The sequence below is a fragment of the Pimephales promelas genome, chromosome 3, assembly GCF_988280905.1.
Source record: "Pimephales promelas chromosome 3, fPimPro1.hap1.1, whole genome shotgun sequence".
In the NCBI taxonomy this organism is placed as follows: Eukaryota; Metazoa; Chordata; class Actinopteri; order Cypriniformes; family Leuciscidae; genus Pimephales; species Pimephales promelas.
The window spans coordinates 5994097-6010092 of NC_142771.1; the positions used below are offsets into that span (position 1 = coordinate 5994097).

The 15996-nt window shown below is 37.9% G+C and overlaps 3 protein-coding genes across 5 annotated transcripts; 2 read left to right on the plus strand and 1 right to left on the minus strand.

The window, feature by feature from the left end:
* The first annotated feature begins 1518 nt into the window (after window positions 1-1518).
* On the plus strand, window positions 1519-13506 carry LOC120471993 (uncharacterized). Its single transcript, XM_039661959.2, has 2 exons — window positions 1519-1858; window positions 11916-13506. The coding sequence occupies exons 1-2, from the start codon at window positions 1789-1791 to the stop codon at window positions 13331-13333; spliced, it is 1488 nt and encodes a 495-aa protein (XP_039517893.2). The 5' UTR covers window positions 1519-1788; the 3' UTR covers window positions 13334-13506.
* Window positions 2850-11215, minus strand: LOC148981928 (calpain-1 catalytic subunit-like). Of its 2 annotated transcripts, none has more exons than XM_089129252.1 (4): window positions 10492-11215; window positions 5134-5174; window positions 4810-5007; window positions 2850-3437 (listed from the first exon to the last, which is right to left on the minus strand). In XM_089129252.1, the coding sequence occupies exons 2-4, from the start codon at window positions 5136-5138 to the stop codon at window positions 3398-3400; spliced, it is 243 nt and encodes an 80-aa protein (XP_088985378.1). In that variant the 5' UTR covers window positions 5139-5174; window positions 10492-11215; the 3' UTR covers window positions 2850-3397. The 2 variants fall into 2 exon arrangements, with proteins under 2 accessions (XP_088985378.1, XP_088985379.1); XM_089129253.1 differs by having other exon boundaries at window positions 5134-5177.
* Window positions 6325-9685, plus strand: LOC120476235 (calpain-1 catalytic subunit). 2 transcript variants are annotated; one of them, XM_089129251.1, is made up of 4 exons: window positions 6325-6512; window positions 7358-7401; window positions 7528-7725; window positions 9098-9685. In XM_089129251.1, exons 2-4 carry the CDS (start codon window positions 7397-7399, stop codon window positions 9135-9137), a joined length of 243 nt encoding a protein of 80 aa, XP_088985377.1. In that variant the 5' UTR covers window positions 6325-6512; window positions 7358-7396; the 3' UTR covers window positions 9138-9685. The 2 variants fall into 2 exon arrangements, with proteins under 2 accessions (XP_088985377.1, XP_088985376.1); XM_089129250.1 differs by having other exon boundaries at window positions 6326-6512; window positions 7361-7401.
* Window positions 13507-15996: the final 2490 nt, after the last annotated feature.

The window sequence follows — 15996 nt, forward strand, 5'->3', positions numbered from 1 at the left end:
ACGTTAATTCGATGAGCAAAACAATGTCAGATCAACGTTGTTTCGATGTCATATTTCCACGTTGATTCAATGTCAGTTTGCTATCTGGGTTATTTACGTGAATAATCGATTTAAAATGCTAAGAATTTAATTAATCGCGATTTTTTTTAGCAATTCAGTGGTTTAAAATATATAAACACAAGTGTTCCTGGTACAAGCTGCTTCACGCATCGGCCGTCAAAAGACATCCGCATTTGATTGGTTTCACGCGCTCTCACACCCCTGATTTCTCACGCTGAAGCCCGGTCGGTCAAATGCCTGAAAGATGAGTTTATTTTTCTACCTGTTGAGCTACTCGTGTCGTGATCAGCTTGTATTACCGCAAATTAGTTAAAATCTCCCGGAATCTAGAGCGAGCGTGCATACGAGACAGAGGTTGTGCTCCAAACCGCGTATCGCGCGTCCACACACGGCTGCACGACATCTCTCATGACATTGAAACAACGTTGATTTTGCTCATCGAATTAACGTTGAACCAACGTCAGACGCGGCATTCTTCAAAGCTAAATGAAAATCGAAAATTGGTTTGCTTTCATAACGTTGAAACAACGCGTTGATTTCAAGTTGATTTTCCGTTAGTTTTGAAAGAATGACGAGTCTGACGTTGGTTCAACGTTAATTCGATGAGCAAAATCAACGTTGTTTCAATGTCATGAGAGACGTCGTTTCCACGTTGATTCAATGTCAGTTTGCTATCTGGGATGGGACCGAGCGCGAGCAAAATCTAGTGAAAAGATGTTAACGAGTGCACTGAGAGGACGCAAAATGAAACTAATGAAAACGTCTCCATTAATTTGAGTGCATGTAGTCATTTAATGCAATACTTTAAAAACCTTTTTCAAAATATTGGCTACTTAGGTAGGTTTCTACAAATGTTAATTTGTAGGACAGTGAATTTTTTATAGTAATATATTAATTAAAATTAAAAACAAATATGAACTAACATTAACAATGGACAAAATCCCACTATCTGACCCCTCGAAGGCCACTGTGTGGGCTAATTCAAACCCAGATGGGTGAAGCATTGAAATAATACTATAATGCATATAAAAAATTAAGAATCTAATCGAATTAATCGAATCGCATCGAATTTGGATGTGAATCGCATCGAATTGAATTGTTCTGAATTTGCACAAATCGTTCTTGAATCGAATCGAAAACCTATAAATCGTGAATCGAATCGATTCACTGTCTACCCAAAGATTCACAGCCCTACTTTTATAAGTAATCGAAAACAACAATTAGGGAACATTCAGTGATTTTTTTAAAGAAATAATTGACAACTGGAATAAATTCTCTTGTTTTTCTAATCCTCTTTCATGTAGGCTATTGATGCAACTCGAATCCCATACGATTGTAATCCATATTAAGTCCCTTTCTCTTCTTTGTGCAAATCTCTTTTTAAAGGGAAAATGCAATATAGCTTCTATACGAGCTAAATAATTTCTTCCCCATATTTTTCCTCTCCTCTCGACGCTTCATACTCCAGTCCAGTCGGTGGCGGTAAGACACATGCGTTTGTTTGCCGACCACCACCTCAGAGGAAGAAGATTAGTTTTCGGCAAGATCTCTGCTGTTTTGTCGCGTTGCTGGCCTAAAACAAACTGTTAGAAATTTACTTTTAGTGTATAGAAAGATACATTTTAAATCAGTTCAATAAAAGCCTGTAATATCCCCATCCTACGTGACTTGAATCAAGCAGGAATATCTGAAGGAGTATCAACTGAACTGAGATCTGCTGCTGTGAAGATGGTGTTTGTTAAAGAGGAGGACATGAGTGAACCAGAACCCTGGAGAATAAAACACGAGGAACAAGGAGGTTGGTGTGTTTTCTTCATTAATCTCTAATGACTGTTGTGGTACATTAAGCTAACAAGCTTTTAAACAAGGTGCACATATGGATCCTTTAAAAGTATTGAATTCCTTAATTTAAGAACAAGGCGCTAATAAGTTCAAGATCTGGACTCCGTATGTTCTTAGTTTGTGCTCTAGCTGTGGGAGTGCAGAGAGTGTAATGTATTATAACTGTACTCTCAGAAACACGGTTGCTGCCTCAAAGGGCTCAAGGACCTCAGCACCTCAATCTGTTTCACTGTTCAGGATTAAGATTAGGGCTGAAACGATTAGTCGACATTTTACAATAAAAAAATTGTCGGCAAATATCTTTGTTGTCGAATAGTCGTTTGATCTCACTTGACCTAATGTAAGGGCATGCAATATCACGATTTGACCGCTACGGCCCAGCCGGCATTTCAACGTTGATTCAACGTTGAAACAACGTCAGGTACCATGGTTGGATCAACGGTGAATTACCTTTCGATTTTGCAAAACGGATCAACGTTGATATTGTGACGTCGTTTCACCGAGGAAGAAACAACGTTGATTCACCGTTGAAATCGCGACGTCGTTTCACTCTTACCTTTCAAGTTATGGTCTACTGTCGACGTTGAATCACCTTTCGATTGAATCCGCGTTGATATTTTAATCCTGTACCCGCGTAGCCTTTCTGTAATTTTGGTTAAAGGTCAACACTGAACTGTAAACTTTTTTTTCGGACCATATTTAGTATTTTCAGCAACTAATAAAACTTAATTTGCATGATTTGCAATTGGACAGCATAAAAACGTTGTAACAATTAGATGTTCATATATCTACAGTGCAGGGATGAGATGCTTCATTTTTTAAAGAAAAAGTTTAATAATTAAACCAAATGGAAAAATACATTTCCTTAGAATCTAAATATACATCTATATTGTACATTTTACACTTTCACATAATGTATTGAAAAAAAATCTCATTCAACAACAAAGCATTTTCTTAAGGGTTTAATGATTTCAGACTGCAGAGGGAAAAAGCTTTTCATTCAAATTGCATACACACTGCAATCATTCACAGAATAGCTTATAAAAATAATTACAAATATCGTTAGGAAACTTGATTAAGTCTTTGACCAAAAATACATAAACCGTAACACTGACAAACCATAAATGTTAAAATTGAGAAGGACATGATTTTCTCTCAACATAATTTTCTCTGGGTACTGTGAACATACTTTCAGAAGCCTAGACTCAAGACCGAAATACCACCACAAAATTCTGTGCATCAACATGGCGAGGAGTCCCCAAAAGTGTTCTGGCATCCTTAGGCAGCCAATGTCTCAGCACAGAAAGGAGCTCATCTACAGATGTCCGTGTTGTTTTGTTCCGAACCGCCCATTTTGCCAAATCACTCCATAACTCTCTGATTTCATCTGAAGAGGAGCCTGTTTCAGTGTCGTCACTTTCACTGCTGTGCTGTTGGTCATCCAGATCAAGATTCTCAAGATTACTGTCAGCAATACTTCCTGCACAATCTTCTCTCAGAAGGTTTTCAGAACTGATGGTTGCACAAACACCAGCCTGGGCAGAAACAAAAAAATGATCCTCCGAGTCACTACTAGAAAGCGTCATTGCAAGCAATTCTGCATTTTGCCGTCTCCATTTTTTTTATGGTTCGCCATCTATAAAAATTAAGTATGAATTTCATATGCCATAACTAGAAAGTACAGGACACTGATAAAACTGTTTTGAAAATTGTCTAAAAATATATATAATATTTTGGGCTGATTAGTCTTTCCCACAGTGGGAATGGGATTGTAAAAAAAAAAACGGTCGATTAAAATTTAATTACTTCTAGTTTTGTCAAAGTCTGTGTAAAGTAAAATTTGAAAATTTGTGAATTGTAAACACATAAATGTTAGAAATGCATTGTTTAAACATGTTACAAAGACTGTGAACTACATAATATTTGATGGAGTTATACTGTTAAACAGGTTTTCACCATTTTTTTATGAGCAAGATTTATTGGGCAGGGGATCAAAAATCACTAAAAGTTTAGTTAGAAAGCCAGATTCAGACATATCCATGCCTTTTGATTCAACTAAAACAAAAATATGGATATGATGCTTTGAGTGACAGCATGAGCTCCGCTGTTTGCAGTAACAGTTAAAAAAGATAAATAATGCAATTTTCATCGTCTTTTTAAAGGGATACTCCACCGTTTTTTCATATTAAACTATGTTATTCCTTAACTAAGGCGAGTTGATACATACCTCACTCGTCTCAGTGCGTGCGCTCAATTGCTCTGGTGCACGAGACACTGTGATCGTACTTAACTGGCCCAGGTCATCCAATAGGGTCCAAGCAGAGAAGCGACCAAACAACTCCGCGTTTTCGCTCAGCGCAGTAATATCATCACTCCGGATAGGGAGAGAGGACTTTTCATGAGTGATGATATGATATTACTGCGCCGAGTCCATAGATATATATGCGCCGAGTCGAAGTGCTCCCAAGCACTTGCTGTGGTATTCCGCCATACATTATAGCTATCCACTTTACACGATTAGAAAAGCGCAACGTTTTATTTTGTGTCACCGTCCTAGGTCGAGTTACTCTACTCGTATAACTGTATTTAAATAGGGAAAACGTGGAGGTGTTTGGTCTCTGCTTGGCCCCTATTGAATGAACTGCGCTGAACTATGTGCTATCAAAGTGTCTCGCGTGCCAGAGCGATTGAGTGCACGCACTGAGACGAGAGAGGTATGCATCAACTCGTCTTGGTTAAGGGAATAACAGTTTAATATGAAAAAAAAAAACAGTGGAGTGTCCCTTTGAGAAAATTATGCAAAATAGATGTGCACGGCCAGTGAAAAATAATTCTGGACCCCATAAACAAACCTTATTTTTTAATTCCGACTAATAGCGGTTTCATGCTGTAAAATGCAGGACTCACTGTGAGTTGGCTGGTTTCTCTGAGATAACTCTGAGCACGAAGTCTCCCTCTTTGCTGGGCTCGAAAGTGGACAACACGATGTCCTCTCCGGCCAGCAAACGAAAGCGTGAGCTCACCTCCCGCAGGTTGATGAAGAGCTCAGAGCGAGCGCTGGACACTTGACTGAGGAAGAAATCTCGCTTCAGGTGTATGGCCGACCTGCCCGTATAATGAGCGGAGAAACACACACAGCATCAACTGAGGGTTGAAATCCTGAGGGTCAAAACTCTGAGGGTAATATCTCACAATCTAAAATTCAGTCATTCAAACGGCCTCTCATCGTACCTCATTTATTGACGCAAGGGAGCCACCGAGCACTGCCCCGACTGCTTAGGGAAGAAATAATACATATTAAAAATAAAAAACTTTGTACCTTTTATAGTTAACAGATTAGATAGCAGAACATTACAATCTAAAATTGCTCTTTAAAGCATTAAAAATCACACAATTAAAAGTTAAAATAACTAAAGTAAAAGTACATTTTAGTTGCTATGAGACACACATTAACTTAGAAATTAGGACTAATTTGCTTACAGTATTTTATTAGCAGTAACTAACGTTAACCCCTTTACAGTTACTAATATTATAAAAATACATGTAACGTTAGGTTTAAAATTCTACAAAAGGCACATAATCTGTGCAACATAGTCTAATTAAACAATTATTTGCTCAGAAAACTTGCAAAACAGTAGCAAACTAACATGAAAAAGAATCGTGATAATATTGTGAATCATATTTAAGACATAAAATAAACTCGATTGGATATTGTTTTCCATATCGCCCATCTCGTTCATTCTCCTTCCCTTGGCTGAATCTCGCGATATTACTGTGAATGGACAGTAATGACGACGACTACTAAACAGAAAAAATAGCTTATCGAACGTTAAGCTTTTGTTTCCTGATTTTTTTTTTTATCTGTGAACACACGTATAATCCCAGCCGGCACACGACCGACCTTCAACGTTGAAATATGGTTGAAATAACGTCAGTTGTTGTTTCAACGTTGAAACAACGTTGATACAACGTTTAATGTTAAATGGTTGAAAAACAACCAGTACATGACCAACCTTCAACGTTGAAATTTGGTTGAAATAATGTCAGTTGTTGTTTCAACGTTGAAACAACGTTGATACAACGTTTGATGTTAAATGGTTGAAAACATGACCAACCTTCAACGTTGAAATATGGTTGAAATAATGCCAGTTGTTTTTTTCAATGTTGAAACTACGTTGAAATAATGTTTAATGCTAAATGGTTGAAAAATGGTAAAAAAAACAATTATAAATCAACTTTGATATTTTTTTAAGATCTATGTTGAATCAATTAATGTATGTACAGAATAAATTATTTCTTCCTTTTAAATTATTATTAAGATCATTATTATTATTATTTTATAATTAATATTTTATAATAATTTTACATTTTTATCATGAACCTTCTAATATAAATATTACCGGTATAAAACAATTCCTATTGGTTTTAACCTTATTTGCTTTCATGATTATGATTGGTTAATCTGTCTGTCATTCATGAAACTGGCCAATGAAACTGTGCGCGCCTATTTCATTTTGAAAATATGACCGTTATCCTGACCGTCTTTCTGATTGCGAGACTGACCAAGAGAAGAGCACGATAGAAAGTGATCTGCGGCCGCGGACCTAAAGGTAAGTCTGATTTCACAAATATACGCAAGGTCATGATTTAGACTTAATGCATGTCAGTGCTTGGAAAAATGCAGTTTGTTGAATGAATTTCTTAACTCGATATTCAGGAAATGCTTTTCCACATTAATTTGTGTCGCGGAGGCCTACTTTTACAAATGTCGATTGAGGTAACGTTACTTGTGCCGCTTCATTGTCTTTTTGTGTTTTTGCGGTTGCTACGTCGATTTTCAGGGAGAAGATATTATACGTGTGTTCACAGATAAAAAAAAAAATCAGGAAACAAAAGCTTAACGTTCGATAAGCTATTTTTTCTGTTTAGTAGTCGTCGTCATTACTGTCCATTCACAGTAATATCGCGAGATTCAGCCAAGGGAAGGAGAATGAACGAGATGGGCGATATGGAAAACAATATCCAATCGAGTTTATTTTATGTCTTAAATATGATTCACAATATTATCACGATTCTTTTTCATGTTAGTTTGCTACTGTTTTGCAAGTTTTCTGAGCAAATAATTGTTTAATTAGACTATGTTGCACAGATTATGTGCCTTTTGTAGAATTTTAAACCTAACGTTACATGTATTTTTATAATATTAGTAACTGTAAAGGGGTTAACGTTAGTTACTGCTAATAAAATACTGTAAGCAAATTAGTCCTAATTTCTAAGTTAATGTGTGTCTCATAGCAACTAAAATGTACTTTTACTTTAGTTATTTTAACTTTTAATTGTGTGATTTTTAATGCTTTAAAGAGCAATTTTAGATTGTAATGTTCTGCTATCTAATCTGTTAACTATAAAAGGTACAAAGTTTTTTATTTTTAATATGTATTATTTCTTCCCTAAGCAGTCGGGGCAGTGCTCGGTGGCTCCCTTGCGTCAATAAATGAGGTACGATGAGAGGCCGTTTGAATGACTGAATTTTAGATTGTGAGATATTACCCTCAGAGTTTTGACCCTCAGGATTTCAACCCTCAGTTGATGCTGTGTGTGTTTCTCCGCTCATTATACGGGCAGGTCGGCCATACACCTGAAGCGAGATTTCTTCCTCAGTCAAGTGTCCAGCGCTCGCTCTGAGCTCTTCATCAACCTGCGGGAGGTGAGCTCACGCTTTCGTTTGCTGGCCGGAGAGGACATCGTGTTGTCCACTTTCGAGCCCAGCAAAGAGGGAGACTTCGTGCTCAGAGTTATCTCAGAGAAACCAGCCAACTCACAGTGAGTCCTGCATTTTACAGCATGAAACCGCTATTAGTCGGAATTAAAAAATAAGGTTTGTTTATGGGGTCCAGAATTATTTTTCACTGGCCGTGCACATCTATTTTGCATAATTTTCTCAAAGGGACACTCCACTGTTTTTTTTTTTCATATTAAACTGTTATTCCCTTAACCAAGACGAGTTGATGCATACCTCTCTCGTCTCAGTGCGTGCACTCAATCGCTCTGGCACGCGAGACACTTTGATAGCACATAGTTCAGCGCAGTTCATTCAATAGGGGCCAAGCAGAGACCAAACACCTCCACGTTTTCCCTATTTAAATACAGTTATACGAGTAGAGTAACTCGACCTAGGACGGTGACACAAAATAAAACGTTGCGCTTTTCTAATCGTGTAAAGTGGATAGCTATAATGTATGGCGGAATACCACAGCAAGTGCTTGGGAGCACTTCGACTCGGCGCATATATATCTATGGACTCGGCGCAGTAATATCATATCATCACTCATGAAAAGTCCTCTCTCCCTATCCGGAGTGATGATATTACTGCGCTGAGCGAAAACGCGGAGTTGTTTGGTCGCTTCTCTGCTTGGACCCTATTGGATGACCTGGGCCAGTTAAGTACGATCACAGTGTCTCGTGCACCAGAGCAATTGAGCGCACGCACTGAGACGAGTGAGGTATGTATCAACTCGCCTTAGTTAAGGAATAACATAGTTTAATATGAAAAAACGGTGGAGTATCCCTTTAAAAAGACGATGAAAATTGCATTATTTATCTTTTTTAACTGTTACTGCAAACAGCGGAGCTCATGCTGTCACTCAAAGCATCATATCCATATTTTTGTTTTAGTTGAATCAAAAGGCATGGATATGTCTGAATCTGGCTTTCTAACTAAACTTTTAGTGATTTTTGATCCCCTGCCCAATAAATCTTGCTCATAAAAAAATGGTGAAAACCTGTTTAACAGTATAACTCCATCAAATATTATGTAGTTCACAGTCTTTGTAACATGTTTAAACAATGCATTTCTAACATTTATGTGTTTACAATTCACAAATTTTCAAATTTTACTTTACACAGACTTTGACAAAACTAGAAGTAATTAAATTTTAATCGACCGTTTTTTTTTTTACAATCCCATTCCCACTGTGGGAAAGACTAATCAGCCCAAAATATTATATATATTTTTAGACAATTTTCAAAACAGTTTTATCAGTGTCCTGTACTTTCTAGTTATGGCATATGAAATTCATACTTAATTTTTATAGATGGCGAACCATAAAAAAAATGGAGACGGCAAAATGCAGAATTGCTTGCAATGACGCTTTCTAGTAGTGACTCGGAGGATCATTTTTTTGTTTCTGCCCAGGCTGGTGTTTGTGCAACCATCAGTTCTGAAAACCTTCTGAGAGAAGATTGTGCAGGAAGTATTGCTGACAGTAATCTTGAGAATCTTGATCTGGATGACCAACAGCACAGCAGTGAAAGTGACGACACTGAAACAGGCTCCTCTTCAGATGAAATCAGAGAGTTATGGAGTGATTTGGCAAAATGGGCGGTTCGGAACAAAACAACACGGACATCTGTAGATGAGCTCCTTTCTGTGCTGAGACATTGGCTGCCTAAGGATGCCAGAACACTTTTGGGGACTCCTCGCCATGTTGATGCACAGAATTTTGTGGTGGTATTTCGGTCTTGAGTCTAGGCTTCTGAAAGTATGTTCACAGTACCCAGAGAAAATTATGTTGAGAGAAAATCATGTCCTTCTCAATTTTAACATTTATGGTTTGTCAGTGTTACGGTTTATGTATTTTTGGTCAAAGACTTAATCAAGTTTCCTAACGATATTTGTAATTATTTTTATAAGCTATTCTGTGAATGATTGCAGTGTGTATGCAATTTGAATGAAAAGCTTTTTCCCTCTGCAGTCTGAAATCATTAAACCCTTAAGAAAATGCTTTGTTGTTGAATGAGATTTTTTTTCAATACATTATGTGAAAGTGTAAAATGTACAATATAGATGTATATTTAGATTCTAAGGAAATGTATTTTTCCATTTGGTTTAATTATTAAACTTTTTCTTTAAAAAATGAAGCATCTCATCCCTGCACTGTAGATATATGAACATCTAATTGTTACAACGTTTTTATGCTGTCCAATTGCAAATCATGCAAATTAAGTTTTATTAGTTGCTGAAAATACTAAATATGGTCCGAAAAAAAAGTTTACAGTTCAGTGTTGACCTTTAACCAAAATTACAGAAAGGCTACGCGGGTACAGGATTAAAATATCAACGCGGATTCAATCGAAAGGTGATTCAACGTCGACAGTAGACCATAACTTGAAAGGTAAGAGTGAAACGACGTCGCGATTTCAACGGTGAATCAACGTTGTTTCTTCCTCGGTGAAACGACGTCACAATATCAACGTTGATCCGTTTTGCAAAATCGAAAGGTAATTCACCGTTGATCCAACCATGGTACCTGACGTTGTTTCAACGTTGAATCAACGTTGAAATGCCGGCTCTTCTCCCTGAAAATCGACGTAGCAACCGCAAAAACACAAAAAGACAATGAAGCGGCACAAGTAACGTTACCTCAATCGACATTTGTAAAAGTAGGCCTCCGCGACACAAATTAATGTGGAAAAGCATTTCCTGAATATCGAGTTAAGAAATTCATTCAACAAACTGCATTTTTCCAAGCACTGACATGCATTAAGTCTAAATCATGACCTTGCGTATATTTGTGAAATCAGACTTACCTTTAGGTCCGCGGCCGCAGATCACTTTCTATCGTGCTCTTCTCTTGGTCAGTCTCGCAATCAGAAAGACGGTCAGGATAACGGTCATATTTTCAAAATGAAATAGGCGCGCACAGTTTCATTGGCCAGTTTCATGAATGACAGACAGATTAACCAATCATAATCATGAAAGCAAATAAGGTTAAAACCAATAGGAATTGTTTTATACCGGTAATATTTATATTAGAAGGTTCATGATAAAAATGTAAAATTATTATAAAATATTAATTATAAAATAATAATAATAATGATCTTAATAATAATTTAAAAGGAAGAAATAATTTATTCTGTACATACATTAATTGATTCAACATAGATCTTAAAAAAATATCAAAGTTGATTTATAATTGTTTTTTTTACCATTTTTCAACCATTTAGCATTAAACATTATTTCAACGTAGTTTCAACATTGAAAAAAACAACTGGCATTATTTCAACCATATTTCAACGTTGAAGGTTGGTCATGTTTTCAACCATTTAACATCAAACGTTGTATCAACGTTGTTTCAACGTTGAAACAACAACTGACATTATTTCAACCAAATTTCAACGTTGAAGGTTGGTCATGTACTGGTTGTTTTTCAACCATTTAACATTAAACGTTGTATCAACGTTGTTTCAACGTTGAAACAACAACTGACGTTATTTCAACCATATTTCAACGTTGAAGGTCGGTCGTGTGCCGGCTGGGGGCGCTTTGGCGCTAGAGTGTAACGCAGCCACAAATGCTATTGTGGAAAAAGAAAAAAATAGCGCGAATTATGACGGAGTGCAAACAAATCCGAACTAGCAAGGTTTGGGAAAGTTTTACAAAAATTAAAACCAACAATGCTGTCTTACAATACATACAAGGCGGAACTTGCTTTTCACGGGAGCACAACATGCTTGTTGGAGCACTTAAAGAGGAAACATCCCGGCAAAAGAGGAGCCGGTGAGAATTCAGTGTTTCTAACTACTGGTAACGTAAATCTCTTTACTAGATAATGCAATACTACTAATAATATAAATAAAATTATCAATAATAATATAAATACAGTAATGTGGTGATTTATTTAGCATCGAATAAAGCTTGATCGAGCTTAGGAGTCAGGGCTGTTCTTATTATTGTAACACTATTAGGTATTATAGTCTTATCATTTGCCTGTATTTTGTTCCATAATCATGAAGATGAAGAACAATACAGCAGTTTTAGTTTTCATGGATCTGTGTGAACAGGGATTGTTTTGACAACGTTGTCATCTGTCCACTTTTTTTTTTTTTTTTTTAATGCGAAGGAAAAACATTTAAGTATTTAGTCCATCGTTGTCGTGTAAACATACCCTAATTTACTTTTATTTTCCAACTGTCCCAATTGATTTTCATCATTTTAATGTTTTTCTTTTTAGGCCTGATGAAAGTGAAAGAGGAAAGACCAGATCTGAATGAAGTGGAGGAGAGACATAACCAGAAAGTTCACGATGTCACCGCTGAAGAGAAGCCATTGAGTTGCTCCAAAACTGAAAACAGTTGCTCACAAAGCAGCATCCAAATAACAGAAGTCAAAAAGCCTATCACCTGTTCTCAGTGTGGAAAGACTTTCAAACATAAAAGAAGCCTTTTGAATCACATGTTAATTCATGCTGGAGGAAATAATCCTTTCACATGCTCTCAGTGTGGAAAGACTTTCACATGTAAAGAAAGTCTGAAGAGGCACATGTTAATTCATGATGGAATAAAGCCTTTCACCTGCTCTCAGTGTGGCAAGAGTTTCACACATAAATCACATCTTAAGGATCATCTGGTAACTCACACTTCAGAAAAGCCTTTCACTTGCCCTCAGTGTGGAAAGACTTTTACACGTAAAGGATACTTTAAGACTCACATGTTAAGTCATGCTGGAATCACGCCTTTCACTTGCTCTGAGTGTGGAAGTAATTTCAATTGTAAAGGAAACCTGAAGAATCACATGTTAATTCATGCTGGAATCAAGCCTTTCACCTGCTCTCAATGTGGATGCAGTTTCAGATGTAAAAAAAGTCTGAAGAAGCACATGTTAGTTCATAATGAAATAAAGCCTTTCACCTGCTCTCAGTGTGGAAAGAGTTTCACACAGAAAGGACACCTTAATTATCATTTGGTGACTCACACTTCAGAAAAGCCTTTCACTTGCCCTCAGTGTGGAAAGACTTTTCTACGTAAAGAAAGCCTGAAGAAGCACATGCTAATTCATGCTGGAATAAAACCATTCATCTGCTCTCAGTGTGGAAAGAGTTTCACACAGACATCACACCTTAATGCTCATCTGGTAACTCACACTTCAGAAAAGCCTTTCACTTGCCCTCAGTGTGGAAAGACTTTTACACGTAAAGGATACTTTAAGAATCACATGTTAGTTCATGCTGGAATCAAGCCTTTCATCTGCTCTCACTGTGGAAACTCTTTCGTACGTAAAGAAAGCCTGAAGAGGCACATGTTAATTCATGCTGGAATAAAGCCTTTCACCTGCTCTCACTGTGGAAACTCTTTTGTACGTAAAGAAAGCCTGAAGAGGCACATGTTAATTCATGCTGGAATAAAGCTTTTCACCTGTTCTCAGTGTGGCAAGAGTTTCAAACAGAAAGGAAACCTTAATTATCATGTGCTTATTCACACTTCAGAAAAGCCGTTCACCTGCTCTCAGTGTGGAAAGACTTTTTTACGTAAAGAAAGCCTGAAGAAGCACATGTTAGTTCATGCTGGAATAAAGCCTTTCACCTGTTCTCAGTGTGGAAAGAGTTTCACCTGTAAAAAAGCATTTAATATTCATGTGAGAATTCACTCTTAAGAGATGCCTTATGCATGTCATCCGTGTGAGAAGAGACTTAAATGGAACTGTGATGTCATCTGCACGCTCTCACTCTATTGTAATTTAACTGATCACTGCTGTAAAATACTTACATTGTCATCATTACTGAAGAACCACCAGAAGTGCATACCTAATAAAAAGACTGACCTCTGTCCTGTTTGTGGAAGGAAATTTCTAATGGCGCTTTTCCACTACACAGTACCAGCTCGGCTCGACTCGACTCCCCATTGTTTGGTTTTCCACTGTGTAAAAGTTGTAACTGTACCTGCTTTCGGGTACTTTTTTTAGTACCACCTCCAGCAAGGTTCTGCGCGAGCTGAGTTGATACTAAAATGTGACGTGAAAACAATGCCGACTGCTGATTGGTCAGAGAGAATTGTGCGTCATTGCACGTGCCAGATGGAGTATCCAGAGTAACCCCGCCATTTTTTAAATAGTTTGGCCAGAGATATTTTCTAAACTCACTACTATTATTATGGCAACTCTGAAGAATACGCCGTGGTCAAACGAGGAGGTGCAGACTTTCCTTTGTTTGGTTGCCGAAGAGAGGATCCAGCGAGAGCTTGATGGGGCGGCGAGGAACAAAAGGCGTCGCTATGACGACCGGGTACTATTTGTGGCGGTACTGTCTGCAATGGAAAACGGAGCGAAAAGCGAGCCGAGTCGAGCTGGCACTGGTAATGGAAAAGCGCCATAAGGGTTTTCTCTTTTAAAAGGCACCAGAAAATACACGAGGGTGTGAAAAACTTGTGTGTACTGGATCAGTGAGGATTTAACGGTATTCTTACCTGGTTTGGCTATCACCAGACCAAGCTCAACCTTTTAAGATTAAACATTAGTCTGGGAAAGGCTGCTTTGTGTTTTCTACTGCACAAGAGGCGTGATCAACGGGCATAGTTCAAATTACTCTGTACGCAATTGGATAGTCCTTCAACCAATCAGACCAACGATCCGGGTGACGTATTTTGCGAAGCGAAAACTCCAGGCAGGAAACGTGTCAACAAATGTGTTGGTTTGTAGCATTGATCAGTGGTTTGCAGAAGCAGCAATGGCATAGAGCGAGTCTTGTAAGCTGTGCAATAAAAAAACTTGAGGTGAGTGGTATTTACACCCACTCAAGTGATTTGTTTGCTAAACTAAAGAGGTTTAAAGCTACAATACCTAAGATTTTATACCGTTAGAGTTCGCTACATTCAAATCAACAACAACGGCTTTGCTTGATGACGACGTGGAGGAACGTGGAATGATGGGAACTGTTGTTTTCAACTCCACCGTGGATAAATCAGTCAGACGGGAATCGAAAATTAGTTGTCATTGATGAGGTAAAGTTCGATTTCTATAAACGTTGCGTTTAATGACATGCTTGTTTTTCATTAAACTGAAATAACCGCAAGAGAAGTAAATTAGTTATCACAGATGTTACTGTGCGAGTCACTGGTTGAAGCTATGGTGGAGAGGATTTGAAGGGGCATTCCAGGTCTCTTGCAAGGAATTAACGTGGCTGGTCCTCCTTTTTGGTAACTGTATAAAAATAAAAATAAACTATTTAATGTACATTTGACACATCTTTTCATGTCGTGTAAGTATTCAACCACAGCTACGGTTTCACAAAATTAACGTTAAGGTGGTCGCACACTGGACGAGAAGCTCAGCGCCGCGTCGCGCCACATCTTTAAAATTCGAACACATTATTCTCTATAAGTGTACACATACCGGCGGCGCCATTCGGCGTCTGTCTGCGCGGCGCCCAGCAACAACGCCTCAGGACCGTGTTCAATATCCTGCTGCACCACAGAGCGCCATTTACATAGTTTTATATAAAATTCTAATTATTTTTTCTCAAATCGTTGCTAATGGATCCTGACTTCGCCCTGCTGCAATATGCATTTAGTTTTGCATTAATTTACAGTCATGCTGCTTGAATGACAATTAGTGATGTTATTAGATTTTTCAGGTGAGATTCTTAATTCATTCCGTGAACGGATGCTCTGAGGTAAAATTTTCAGACTGCAGACTCAGCAACGATTGTATTTAATTGTACAGTACAATCATAACATAGAACAGACATTATCTTCATTTTCTGTCATTAAACATAACAATATTGCTGGCCATACACTGATGAGAAAGTGCGCGTCCGGTGTTCGATAACGTTACTGTGGAGTTGATACGTGGCACGGCGCTTCTCGTCCGGTGTGCAATACCTGGAGTTGTAACGGGATTTGGTTGACCCGTTCGTTGACGTTTGCATTTTGCATTTATGAGACTTGTCTTTGTCGACAGAACCAGGTGCAATCACTAAAGAATAATTGTGCTCCATTCCATAACAAATGCGCGAAACAAGCTGACGTTTGTTGCTTGATAGACGCTAACGCACAACTACAACTTCCACATTTGTCCAGGACTACACGCAATACGAGCGGACACCGAGGTAATGCGGATATGACGCGATTGACTGGCGACTCCCTGCTCACACTTCTTCTTCTTCTTCCTGTTTAATGGCGATTAACTCCTAAGGAGCATTATCGCCACCTACTGTGCTGCTAGATGGCAAATTAACCTTGGGTGATGAGTCTGGATTCAAAAAAAAAAAAAAAAAAAAAAAAAAAAAAAAAAAACCTGTCTACCTATATCATCTCAAATAC